This window comes from Acipenser ruthenus, chromosome 15, assembly GCF_902713425.1.
Source record: "Acipenser ruthenus chromosome 15, fAciRut3.2 maternal haplotype, whole genome shotgun sequence".
In the NCBI taxonomy this organism is placed as follows: Eukaryota; Metazoa; Chordata; class Actinopteri; order Acipenseriformes; family Acipenseridae; genus Acipenser; species Acipenser ruthenus.
Window position 1 is genome coordinate 21741699 of NC_081203.1, and position 14357 is coordinate 21756055.

The 14357-nt window shown below is 37.7% G+C and overlaps 1 protein-coding gene across 1 annotated transcript; it reads left to right on the forward strand.

The window, feature by feature from the left end:
* The first annotated feature begins 2639 nt into the window (after positions 1-2639).
* On the forward strand, positions 2640-4977 carry LOC117394751 (apoptosis regulatory protein Siva-like). Its single transcript, XM_058987434.1, has 4 exons — positions 2640-2771; positions 2955-3137; positions 3447-3597; positions 4784-4977. The coding sequence occupies exons 1-4, from the start codon at positions 2654-2656 to the stop codon at positions 4830-4832; spliced, it is 501 nt and encodes a 166-aa protein (XP_058843417.1). The 5' UTR covers positions 2640-2653; the 3' UTR covers positions 4833-4977.
* The last annotated feature ends 9380 nt before the right edge of the window (positions 4978-14357 follow it).

Sequence of the window (14357 nt, forward strand, 5' to 3'; positions counted from 1 at the left end):
TAAGGCTCCAGCTATGTGTTGGACAGCCCTCATCTAAACAGTGGTGGATCTAAACCTTTAACTCGATATTATTGCACTGCATGATTTACTGTCCCACATTTTACCGTTACTACATACAATACAAACCCAGCCACTTATAATTAAAACAGACCACAGTGTTTTTAACCAAATCTCTGTAAGGTGACCCAGCCACTGCACAGACCACCACCATGTGAGATGAAGCCTACATCATCGTTGAGGTTGTATGCTTGATCGTATTCAGTCTTCCAGCGGTAGGTGGATGGTTGCCCGTACACATCTTTAGGGCATCGAAGAGCATCCTTTCTGGTGAACGTCTTCCTACAAACGTTGTTGCTTGGAGATAGGAGGTTTCCATTGCTTTCTGCACACCCATTGCTGCAGACAACAAAGAACTATGCAGTTATTTAGTGGGTTGAAACAAAAGCACCATATCCAAACATTCAATTGCTATTGTTTTGGGGTGTTTTTTTTTAGTTTTTTACCAGGCTTTTTTCCGTTTTTTTGTTGTTTTTGGGGGATTTTTTAACAAGTTTTGCTGTTAATTTCATCAATTGTATACCCTGTGGGATAAACCACAGCTGGATTTTTAGAGCATTGTACAGTACCAGGGAATCTGCCTGGATTGCATCGACAATTTATTTCAGGAGTGCTGTAACATGCTGTACAAAAATTCACCTGTGGCTTATCCAGGCAGGGAATATGTTAATTTTAGTTATTTTTGCCCCATTTGCAACTGGCAACAGTTAGTAAATGGAAAATCTCTATACAGAATTACAGTTTTATGGGGGACAAGATTACAGCTGTATACTCCGAGTAGTCATTTGTCAAACCACTCACTTCCGACATTCATTATTTTCATTATTTTACAATTTACATTTGTAGTAAGCCGTAAATAATTTTCTTAGCATTAAAACAAACAAACAAACAAACAAAAAACATTGAACAAGCTTGCCACTTACTTGTGAGCTGATGGGGGTGTACTAGGAGGCTGTGAGAATGCTGTCTTCAAAGTGGACATGTCAATCCTGAAACAGACAATGGTGTACTTTTCTAATGTTAAAAAATGTGTTTTAAGATCTCTTGTCAGACACAGGCTTTCTGTATGCCTAGGCCAATATAATTAGTTCTAATTTTAAACACATTTTAACACCTAAAGGTATATAATAAAAAAGGAAAGTAACTTATTAACATGACAGATCCCTTCAGTAGTCTTAATGTACTTTGAAGACTGAGAATACACTTCTTACCTTCTCTAAAATCTCTAAATACGATTTTGCGAACTGCAGGAAACAGTCCTTAAAGGTTTTAAGAACAGGGCCTCGTAATTTTTGTTTGAGCATGGTAACTTTTCTGTGTTTTATCACACTTCCACAAATACAGTTTTTTATGCTTTTACAACGGTCTACAACGGTAGGTTTTTTAAAAGGCAGTGAAAAAAAGGTACAATTTATGACGAAGGTATCATGCGAATACATGGGACTGTCGTTCACTTTAGATTCCACATGGGGGCACTGGTGTCACTGAATCCAGCAGCAAACACCAGAGTAGTATAAATACTGCGTACGCAATTAAACCGTTTACACCAGATTCATTGCTACTGTATTTGTGCAAAACGTTGTGCTATAACATATGTAACAAAAATCCTAAGGTACACCATACGGTGCGCACTATGCTACTCTTTTCTAACGATCACAGAGCACAAATGTAATAAATTACATGGGGATTAAATTTACAACCACTGCCTTCTAGCAATTAAATCTGTACCAAAGAAAAGAATATAAGAACTTCTGAAAGAGACTGCATTTGCACCAATAACGTATAATAATAATAGGAAGAAGAAGAAGAAGAAGAAGAAGAAGAAGGAGAAGAAGAAGAAGAAGAAGAAGAAGAAGAAGGATATCGTGTTAAAGCTATTTAAAAAAATTGGAACAGGAACAAAATGACTGTATTGGAAGATTAGAAACATGCTGATTGATTTATCTCCAAATAACAATATGCTATGACCTCAATATGTTAATTGTAATCACATATAAAATATAATTTGAAAAGTAAATAAATATATGTTCTTACTGCTACTGTAGTTCAGCAGATCACTTTACCCAATCGTTTTGTTTTCATTGATCTTGTATCCTAGATACGGCACAGCATCACTCATCACGGTCATGCGCAGTGTTTATCCTCATCAAAATACACACATTACATACAAAGGAACATAAAAGTGTATCTGACGCTTTTCCATTGGCGGTGAGAAAGTGTAAATTACTGCTGGAATTAGAATGGGATTCGAGTTTTTGTCTACATGTATGAACTACAAGTTCCAGACTTTCTCACATGACTTACAGTACTACCACGAATATAAATATTTCAAACAGAAACGGGCAAACACTGGAACGGTCTCTTAATTAGACACATGACTTTTACGAATATAAATATTTCAAACAGAAACGGGCAAACACTGGAACGGTCTCTTAATCAGACACATGACGTTTTGCGCCGACGTCATACTGTCAAAGTTTAAAGGTCGCTGTTTACCCGCGAAGATCCAAGCGTATTATTTGTGGGCTGTGCTTCTTGGCTGGTTTTTAAACTTTTCGGTTATCCTTTGTTTTTTTTAACTGAAAAAAAAAAAACAATGCCCAAAAGAACATATCCTTTCGGTGAAACTTTTTCCCTGCAGTACAAAATGCATATTGGACAGAAAGAAATGAACCAAGGAGTGTTTGGGAATAAATACCGACAGGAGGTTTATGGTGAGCGGTTTGTTGTGTTCTTCTAAATTTTGAATATTATTATGATGGAGTTAATGTATGCGTTAAGCCTTTATTTCTGATTAGTCTGTCATTTAATTCTTAACTTAGACCCGGTTAATGCGCACGTTCTGTTGTGCAAGTTCTCTGCCAAAGCAATTGTAACAGTTGTGTATCTGTTTTTAGAGAAAACCAAGAACTTGCTGTTTAATGGAACAAAAGCAACTATGGGAAAAATCTGGAAGGCAGATGATAGCAGAAGCCATACTGGAGATCAGTCGCCCAGCCCAGCTGCAGAGCTTTTGCGTGGGCAGACCTTGATAGGACAGGACGGGATGCTGAAAATAAACTCTGCCGTCCCCAACGCTGGTATACATTTACTTAAACCTGTGTCAACTTGAATATATTTCTGATTTGAGTATTTTGAATGCATTTATAACTGTTTTGATATTAGGGGGTGTATTTTAATAAGCTTTACTTTCCTGCTTTATTGATGCAGTACAAGCAATTATGAGTTTGTTGCAAGGTAAGTTTACTACATACACATTCTTGAGTTTCAAAGTTTACCATGGAGACACTGCAGAGTAAATCAAAACTTATTTTATTAACTTTTTTTTAAAATGCGTGGCGTTCATACACTTTGTTGCAACTTGTTCAAATGTTTTCCTTTTCAAACAGTTGCCTCTGGGGTTCCTGCCTGCTCTGTGTGTCTGAAGCCTGCCAGTGTGAAGGATTCCTGTGCGCAGTGCGAGCGCGCCACCTGCAGGGGATGCAGTAGAACATGCAGCAGCTGTACCAGTGTGTGCTGCTCTGTGTGCACAGTCACAGAGTAGGGACAGTGCTTTTATTTATATTTTAAACTTCATTTACTTTCATTGTCTTGAATATAGTATTCATGTTCTACATGTAGTGTTTCATACCTAATTTCTCTTAATTGGTTTTACTAAAATATGATTCAATGGGTATTAACTGTTAGACTGAGTAGAGTCAAGTTTTAATGAGCATTCTGGAGTTGGTGATCTAATTTTGCCTGTTTAAAGATGAATTGGAATGGCCCTACAGGACCATCATTGGACACCCCTGCTCGAGAATAGTCATTGTTGAATCTCGATTTGATAGAGATGGTCTGTCAGATGCAGCTTTTGAAGTGTTCCGTTTAACCTAAAAGTTTTGGCTAAATATTGAGACAAATTAGCCATTGCAAACAAGTGAGTGGGTGAGTGTATTCATGCCAACCATAACTCACTTCATTCCATAACCACTTGGTGAACTACAAGGAGTTTTATATTTAGGGCTTGAATCTTGCAGGTTTTTTTTTTTTTTTTTTTTTTTTTCTACCTAAACTGTCTCTGCATCCAAGTAGAGGGAGAACTACTAATCTAAAGACTGGGTTTAAGAATTCTTTGCTACAAATAAAGGAGATTTTTAAATGATGGACTTGCTATCAGCATGCATTCCGTACTGGGTATTTTATGCTGAAAGAAAATCTGTCTGACAACTCTGTTAAACTAGTGAAAATAACAGAAGCACACGCATTCAAGTTGTATCAGCGATGAGCAATAAATGCAATTTGTCACGTCTGTTTGAAATACAAAATTAAGCGAAACTGAATCGGGCTTAGTCAAGATATGAATGTAAACAAGTGACATGTTTTGTAATTAACAGGTTTTTCTGAGTTTAATTAGGAAACAGAATTGGCTTTAAGTTTAAAGGGACATTGTATGATCAAAAATAAAACCTGGAAACAGCCTTGGTTATATTGTGCTTTTGGTCTTGATACAAATGTTACATACTTCTGCTGTTTGATTTAAAGAATGCATCACTATTCGATCCACAATCAATAGTTACACCCGTAATCGCCATATACTGTATCAAGTGCTAAAGGCAATAAATTTGGTATAGGAATGTAATTTTTTATAGTAGCCCCATGACCATATGGTAATGGATCATTAGTGATCAATGAGTGTAACTAGCATTTGCAATGTGAAATGATTAATCAAGTTTCTTTCTTTCAGTTACAGTGACCGCTATGACAGAGTGCTATGCTGTGACTGCACTGCCTAATAAAGGGAGATGAAATCTGCTGGACTGGCAAATCTCTTTCCATGTAAAATTTCTGGACTGCTTTTTTTTACAATTTTATTGTGTATTTATTTACATTGTGTGTGTATATATAATGTGATTTTTGATTAAAAACATTTAAATTATCTATACTGTTTCTATTCCAAATGTTTACACACCCTTCTCTCTTCCCTGTGTAGGTCTGAAACTAAAATAGATGTGTTTTAATGCTTAGCATGGGCTGTTGATCAAAACTTGACCTTGTAAAGTGTTGCAGTAAGCCAGTGCTTGGAGGATTTTTTTTTTTTTTTCCACGCTTGCAAAGTATGCATTCATTCTATACCCATTCCACTTCCTGCAATTCTAAAGCTGTATGCAGTTCTATATATTTATATTAATACTGGTCATTGTCCCTATGTTCCCTACATCTCTTAAAACAAATCTTGCAAACTGTGTGGAAGTTGATTAAATATAAAGCTCTAGTACTTGTGTTCCACCAGCAGTATGAAGTGATGTTCACATTGCTGAACCAGCAGGTGGCAGCAAACACCCATGTTTTCCTAATGGTGTTTTGGCAATCAATTCACATCCTGTTTCAAGTAGGATCCCACCTGAACTACTCTGGTACAAAGGAATATCCAGAGATGTGTTCAGAATTCTAAATCCCATAATACTGTACTGAAAACCATTAATGCAAAGATGCCCTTTGTCAGTATATTTTCCTCTTTCTTTCTCTTCCCTACCCCCAACAGTGTGGTGTGTGTGTGACCACCAAGGGCACCAATACAGGACTGACACTAATTATGCAAGCTTGAAATGTGTGTCTGAGTGCCTCTATACACGTTTAATATATATGTGGAGGAGTAGACGGGGTCAGCTGGGGGCCCTATTATGTGTAACACAGAGAGAGAACAAAACCTCCATGAATTTGGCATCACCAAATCCAGAACAATCAGGAAACTGTGGTGTTTTACTACTGAAGTAAGTCTTAAAGCCTTCGTTTTTAAACTTTCAGGATTTTTAATTTTTTTTATTATTTTTTAATTAATGCTCAATTATATATTACTATTGTGGCCCCAAAGGACAAACGTGTTGAAAGCAGCATAACCTTATTCAGTTCAGTACACTTGAATAAGTGTTGAAATGGTGCTAGGTAGCTCCATGTGATAATAAAATAGGCTTTTATATCTGAAAACTAAGTTCCAGTCTGACCTGTGAAACCTGTCTCATTTGCCACTTCCGCTCCTGTTATATCAAAGCTATTGTGTGGTGTGCAGGTGTCAATGTGCTGCCTCCTTCCACTCCAATGATAATGTAACACTATAAGAAACCAAATGGTCTTGATAAGATGCATGTGTATTCCCTGGCATTGCAAATGCTTGCTCTTATATCCAGGAGTGTTCTTATTTTGCTTGGATTTATTACTTGGTCAGGTCTAAGCTTGGTCAGTCTTGGCCTTTGTCAGTGTTGTGAGCTTATCTGTTTTGTGTTGGAGGCTTGGAAAGGGGTATATATATAGTTAATTCAAGATGCCCTGTAATCAGCGATTCAGCTTTATAAAGCTTTGATCAAGAGAACCACATCCCCCACATTACTGTGGTTAAGGTTGGGTGACACAAATATTTAACATGCCAGAGAGCTTTGACATAAGTAGGCAAAGTACTTTAGCTCAAAATCCATTATTTTGTTTAAAATGTGACACCTGTTTTAATGTAATAAAGTTTTATAATGGGGAATAGTTTGTGAAGAAAAAGTAATGGGTCGATTTTGGATCTGTACCTCCTAAACAGTATACGCTGCAAAGGTTTGTATTGTTCCATCTGTATACACACAATTCTGTGCACATAACATAACCATGCATACCATTGTGGTTGGACAACTGGATTGAATCCAATTTCTCACAAACTTGATAAAGTTGCATACCATACCTCCACATGTATAATAGGTAAGCTGTCGTGCCACCTACAGAATCATTAGCATTCTCCAGCATTTTCAAATAAAAAGGTAGGTGTATCTGATTAACTATTTTTTCCTGCCTCATGACAGTTTCCCTGTTGAGTCACTCCAGAGCAGCCATGAACACAAACCTGGACTGGAAGGGCCAACTTCCAAGAGACAGGACAGCAGGCATCCCTTAAATAAAGCCACAATGCGTTTGACTGATTTTAATTTTTTCTATATGCAAGTACAAGTGCAATCTATAAAATGTGTCACTACTGTAAAAATCCTCATTTTCCAACTGTGTGAAATGAGACCGTCCTCTTGTTAGCTTTATTAATATTTTTACTGGTCCCCCTTTTTTTTGTTGCTGTTTTGTCACTTTTTTTTAATTCAGGATATTCCAATGGATCTCCTAGCGGCTGATGTGTTAATAATACTGACATGAGCATAAGACACATACTTCCCACTCAACTACAGAGCTTGCTGTTTAAATGAATAAATAGACGTTCATCTTTGAACCATGAGGTTAGCAGTTCATATCCAGTCCTTGTCTTTTCATTCAATTCAATGGATTGAGATGACAGTTCATTATAATATACACATATTTTAAATCCAGCTCCATATATAAACCGCTGCATTCTGGTACTGTTACTGTAGGTCACAGGGTCTGATTGCAGACTGCGAGTTTGAACAGCATCTGAATCGGTTACTGGGAAGCAGCTTCAACTTTTTATCTGTATTGTCTCTGAAATTGATCAAATTCAAGCAAAGAAAAGTGTAAGAGTGTCGTACAGACACCCCCTACATCCTCAGAAATAGATATTCTCAATAACATAATATTACTACCAAGTTTCATGACAACTGGATAGGCAGTTCTCCAGGTGTGTGCCAAAATGTGTGAAATGTGACATACGTATGACAGCCTCCACTATACAGTATCTTCATCATATTGTATTTTAGCACTGGATGGGAATAACAAGGTAATAAAATTGATTTTAAATCTTTGGTTAGCACTTCTTAAACAGGCTATTGTTCTGAGCAGAAATAATAAAATAAAAAAATGTAAAGCTTTGTGAAGCTTTAGGCAGTGGCAGACACTTACAAGACCTTGATAGCAAAATGACTTGATATATACTTCAGTGGCAATGTTGCCTGAAACCATATGGTTTAATGTGTAGTAATCAAGGCATAAGCCAACATTATTTGTTACAATGTTAGTGCCAGGAAATATGTCCTAACCCTCATAAAATCATAAAACTCAAGTTCCTCTTGCATGTACCAGCAGCAGTGCAGGTCTCTCTCCAGCGTGGTTTGTAACATTGAAGCCGGGTTCTGCTCTGAGTCCTGGTGTGCATATAGATGAGGCTGTGCTCCGGAGAGCTGGTTCACTGAGCAGGCAGCAGCTGTGACTCTTTCAGGCTATCTGCATGCCACAGCACATCTCGTACACAGCTATCTACTACTGTCGCTTGCTGTGTAAGAAAAGGAAACCCAGTGGAAGTCAAATAAAGATACGGAAGAATTTCAACTACAGTACTTATAGTCCAGGGTGTTTCTTTTAATATCCTCTGGAAGAAAATTCAGATCTTCCAAGAAAAGGAAAACCTTTTTTTTTCTTATTGCTACTAAAGAAATGTTATGAAATGGGTAACGCTGTAACGACAACCCTAGTTTCTACTTAGAATAACAGCTTTGCCACTTTCTGTTTTGCTCAATTTTATTTTCTCATAGATTCAGAGTATCTAAAAGAAAAAGAAGACTGACAAGTGCTAGTCTCTATTGGAAAGACTAGGGCAGTAGCAGCAGTTGGAAACTTGCTGTATTTTTCAAAACGTTACTTCAGTCTTATTAATGTCTATTTTTTGAAAGTAGGACGATCCATGTTAATGTTACTAAACTAAGAAACAAACTAGCAGCGGCTTGCAGGGTTACAAGTCTGACAACTTGAATTACGTTACTTCATTATTTGCTTCAGGTTTTATAAAATGAACAACCATTTTTCTATTTTCAAAAAACAGGAGTTAATTAAAGACTGGAGCCCATGTTTTGAAACTATACCCCCTGACCTATCACAGATCTCTATATCCTAAGGGTGTTGAGCACTACAAACCCACAAAGTTACAGTACACTCTTGAACATAGCAGCTGTCAGTTGTTAAAGCTGTTTTTTTTCCACTCTCTTATTAAACATGGTCAGACATCAGACCCAGCCTGTTTCCCTCCGGAATTGAACACAGCTCAGTAAAAGCTTGTGCCTCGATGTCTTTCATCTATATCTGTGTTACAACTTTAGTTTACCAGCTGTGCTAATTAACAAACCTTTGGCAATTGCCTTAATTTATAATTTTACTGAAAAATATGAGTTTTGAATGTTATGAAAGCAGTTAATTATTGTGCTTACCCTTCTCCTCAGGACAGAGGCCTAGCTTGGTGAAATGAGTTTGTCGGTCTCAATTTCAGCCCTCATTGAACAGCTGTCCCTGTGAGTCCTATTGCATGCCTGAGTAGCTGTTGGGTATCAGGGATTTAAGATGAGCACGACAACACCTACATCTCATCAGACAGCCACCTAGTTCCTATTTAATAATTTATTCAGAAGACTATGATTTAATATTGCATTAATCAGTCACTTTTAAAAATGTAACTACCTGTTGTAATTTGCCATTTTGTGTTCGAATTGAAAGTGGTGGTCTTGAGGAGTCGACTATCATAATCACACAGACTATACATATTAAAACATAGCGCACAAAACATACATACTATACAAATTCATAAAAGCAGATCTCTTACATAGGCTGATATGCCAATTTTAAAAGTTGCATTTTTAAGTGAGACTTAAAAATATCAACATTCTTTTAATCCTTAGTTGTCTGTGGAAGGGCATTCCATAACCTGGGTGCATAACAAATGCACTATTTCCCATAGACCGGAGTCTAGTTTTTGGGACTCTTAAGAGCCCAGCTTCAGCAGATCGCAGGCTTCACACTGGAATATATTCAATTAACATATCAGAGATGTAGCTTGGTGCCAAACCGTTCCAGGACTTATATGTCAGCATTAATATTTTAAAATCAATCCTGGTCTTAACATGCAGCCAATGCAGGGATGCCAACACAGGCGTTCTATGTTCAAAGAATTTAGATCGAGCAGCCATGTTCTGAACATACTGTAGCCTATTGGTGTTTTGAAGCACCAGCAAGCAAGACATTGCAGTAGTCAAGATGTGAGGAGACAAAGAGATGCACAAGTCTCTCTGCATCAGATAGAGATAGAATAGGTCTTAAACAGGTCTATGTTACACAGGTGAAAAAAAGACACCTTGGTGACATTTCGAACATGCGCTTCGAAGGTTAGACAAGGATCAAAGACAACTCTGAGATTTCTAACTTCAGAACTCGCGATGATTTCCATGTTTCAGACTTCACATCCTGCTGAATTTTTAAAACACAGAAATTTAAAGCACCCGTTACCTCTCCTTAGAGCTCTCAGAATCATGTCTAACCACCAAGAGTGTAACCACTAACCTATCCCCGCTGCACTACTCTGACCCTAGTGAAATTCCACTACGAGCAGGGGGACAGGTTAATGGTTACACTCTGGTGTACCAGATGTACCTGGAAGATAAGACTACGAAACTGCGTTGATTTCTGAAACTTATGAATATTAAAAAGTCACCAGGATGTGGTGACTAAAAATAAAATGATACAAAATGAAACTAAACAAGATGAATCTATTGGTTAAGATATCTCAGGTATTTCACACCTATGTCGATGGACGTACAGCTTGACTGGATAGTGGATGGGATGGTGGAAAGGTTGCAGCCCCCCCCCCCCCCCCTCCTCCTCCTTTAGAGAAGGTCACATGAAGTGCATAGACAAGTACAAGTGTGTACAGTATAGTATTTATAGTCCATGCAGAGGGCAGAAGTCAGATGATGGCGAGGATTTATTGAAGGCAGGGCTTGTCTCTGAGCCTCTCTGAACCACAGCCAAGCTTTATTTAGTTTAAAAGATGCGCTGGACAAATATTTTTTAGTTGAGAATTATTAAGAAATTCACCTTTTTTAAAAATTGTATTTAATAAGATTGATAATCAAGGCTTCATCTTAATTTATTATCTCTAGCATGCTTTTGATTTTCTTAATTATACCTTGCTATGCAATAATCACTTTTTATCATAATTAACCGTCTCTCTGTCGGAACCTTTAGTGTTTTTCCTTCTCTATGGCCCTTTTACCTGACAATAGAAACGTACCTTTACCACAGGTAGTAAGATGGTAACAGGAAGGGTAAACATGTTTTGCTAAATATCTGCATATTACAAATTAAAGATAAAGAAAAGCGAGGGACAAAACGTCTTCAATACAACTAGAATGGGTCCAGTGAGTAGCTAATGCTCACAAAAGGCAAGACCTGTGTTCTTTATTTCAGTGTAATCTGCCCCATTTTGTGAAAGGGAAATACAAATGTCAAAAGTTACAACCGAAAAGGTTAATTTAAATACTCAAAAGTGTGTAAACAAATGACAGGCCCCCTTTGACCGCAATATATATTGTATAAGTATAATAATGCATGCATGGTTAGACATTGTCTTTTTGCATTGTAGATTGTGAAGCAATGGAAAGTAAAACACAAATGGAAAGTGCCATGGATTTTACATGGAATACATTTGGTTATAAAAGTTCAGACATGCACGCCTGGAGAATACACAGTGAAGAAAGACAGAACGGCCTGCTGAATAGACTTCTGTATTATGCAAAGTTCAATCTTCAAGAGTTTTGTGAAAGAAGTAATAAACAGGGATTGGACAAAAAAAATAATAACAACAATAACCTTGTCTTTAGAGTGTAGGCCCTGATTTGACTTACAAGTCTGCAAGCTGTTGCTTTTTATCCTGGGGATGAAATAGTGGGAGATAGCTGAGGCTGTTGTAGGTGTCACACACCGTACGTTTGTGCAAATATCTGGAGAACATCTTATCCAATTGTCATGAAGCTTGGTAATAACACTCTTTAGCAAACGTTATTGAGAATATCATATCCTGGGGATACATGGGTGTGTCTGTATGACACTTATAGGAACCTATTCGAGTATAGGTCATGTGAGTCCATTTTACCAGTACCTCATCTGCAAAGAAAGCAGTAATACAAAATGGGGAAATCTAGTTCAGAAAGGCACAGTGAATGAGTTTCTAAGCTGGTTTAGCTTTTTCTTTTCCAGGAATATTGAAGAGAAACAATGAGCTGAGTTTTTTTCTTCCCAGACAGTGGTATTATTCATTTGCAAGGGTGACCACCTGTCAAGGATTAGAATAGGAACATATATACCAGCTGTGTCTGACAGGTCAGGTGTCAAGGTTATATACCGCTGTCTCATTACAAAGCACCAAGTTAACAATGCAGCACTATTAAGATAGATAGGGGAATACATATGAAATGACTGAGTTAATAAACTGCTCCATTCTCCCAAAGCTAAGCGAACAATGTCTATTGTCAGTAACATAAATCCCTTGCCACAACTGTAAATTCAAAGTTAGAGCGATCACTATGATGAAAAAGTTTATAACCATGACTTATATCAGGAGTGTGTACAGTACAGAAAAGAATAATAAATGGCAATGGATAGTTTCATGAAAATTGGGTGTCCTAGATGTCATTAGGTAATCAGTTGATGTGTTAGTATCATGGTGAAGTATATTGAAATGACTGGATTTACAGTATGTGACGTTTGATCTTTGAGATTGTTTCACAACTTGATTTATTCACAGAAAGTCTTTAAAAACAGTCCTTACGGGTCCCCGCATGGCTCACCTGGTAGAAGCGCAGCCGCATGGTGTGCAGGGCGAGTCATACAGCGCGGGTTCGCATCCTGGCGCTCCCGTGGGTTAGGACTCCTAATTGCTCTACAGCGAACCCTGCTGGCCAGGCGCCCAGTGAGCTCAGAACAGACACCTGCAGGGCTGGCCTTTGTCCTCCAGAGGTCGCTAGCTCGCTGACATCCGCTCTCGAGTTCCTGGGTGAAAAAGGAAGCTGGCTTGGTGAGGAGAAAAGCAATTGGGCATTCAATTTGAGAGAAAATCAGGGGAAAAATTATAATTTAACACACTAAATTAAAAAAAAAGTCCTTAAATAAATCAGGAGCTAAGGGGCCCATTGATAGTACAGTACATCTAGAAATCTTTATTTTTTATTTTTATGAAAATGACTAATTGAATATGTTATTAAAGAATTGAATGATATAATGACCTTGTAATGAATCGCAATTTCAGAACATTCAGTTACACATACTGTATACTGTGCATTGAAATACATAGGGGATGGATAGCAACTTCAAACACCTGTGATGTGTAGCACATACAGTATGTGTATAATGAGCTGCCCCTCACATGACTTGTTATCCAGATCATATTCCTGACATGATTTTATTATTATAAAAAATACCAATAAAATAAATAAATACATACATTAATAATAATAATAATAATAATAATAATAATAATAATAATAATAATAATACAAAATAAAAAAGCACAGACCATCTCAGCCAATTAGGTTCAGAGTAAAAAGCTTGAAAAGCTAACAGGTCTTTAGAATCTTGAAACTTGCTTTAAACAACAACATACAAGCAACCCAGACCAAAAAAATAACCTAAAAACACATTTTAAAAAAAATCCTTCCTACACACAAAAAAATATTTGTTTGCTTTTTAATAGCACTGATATCCTCCGCAGCAGTCATTACCCGTAGATAACTTTAATTTTTGCCTCAGCCTGTTTTCTAACAAATGACTGCTGCTTCAGACACTATACCTGCATTGCTTATGATACGCTGGCAGTGGCGATGCATACAACAATCCTTTTGTTTTAAATTAAAACAAAGAAAAAAACCTAAAAGTCTTAGTTCACATTTTGATTGACACCAGCTAGCCTGGATCTCAACCCTTGTTTACAAACAAGCTCTCTGGATGATGCTCGGGGGGGTTATCAAAGATCTGGGAGACAGTGTCCTCATTGTTCTGTGACAGGCGGACCAGTGTGCTGCCATGTAGCGCTGTCTGTGCATTAAGTACGTGCTTGTGAGTCCTTACCAACAATGGGGCGGCTATGCCACTGCAATTACAATAGGAGCTGGAGGACTGGGCTGGGGTGTATTATTTTACAGTTGTCTACTCTGGCTGGCAGCGTGGAGGAAGGGGGGGTGGGGGTGGGGTGGGAATTAAATTCGTCTCCGCCGAGGTTTGTAAAGAAGAGCAGCTGGATTTCTTTACAAGTGCAGAAGCGGCTAATTAGAAACCCCCCTCCCAGAGAAATTGATCAGTCAACTGGCAAAGAGCTACCGAATTGGGGGCCCCCAAGTTACACTCAACTTTTAAAGGAATTTCTATTTTCACACACATTTTTCCATAAATCACTTCTGGTGTCCAAAATAAAGACCATCCCCAAAAAGTAGACATTTTTAATTAAAGCTGTACTTCCATTTATAGTAGGCCTATGACTGCCACAGTAAACACGTGTCCGAGCGGAGATTAATGGACAGATTTTTTTTCTCTCCCAAACAACCTTTATTCACAGCATTACAAATCATGCATGA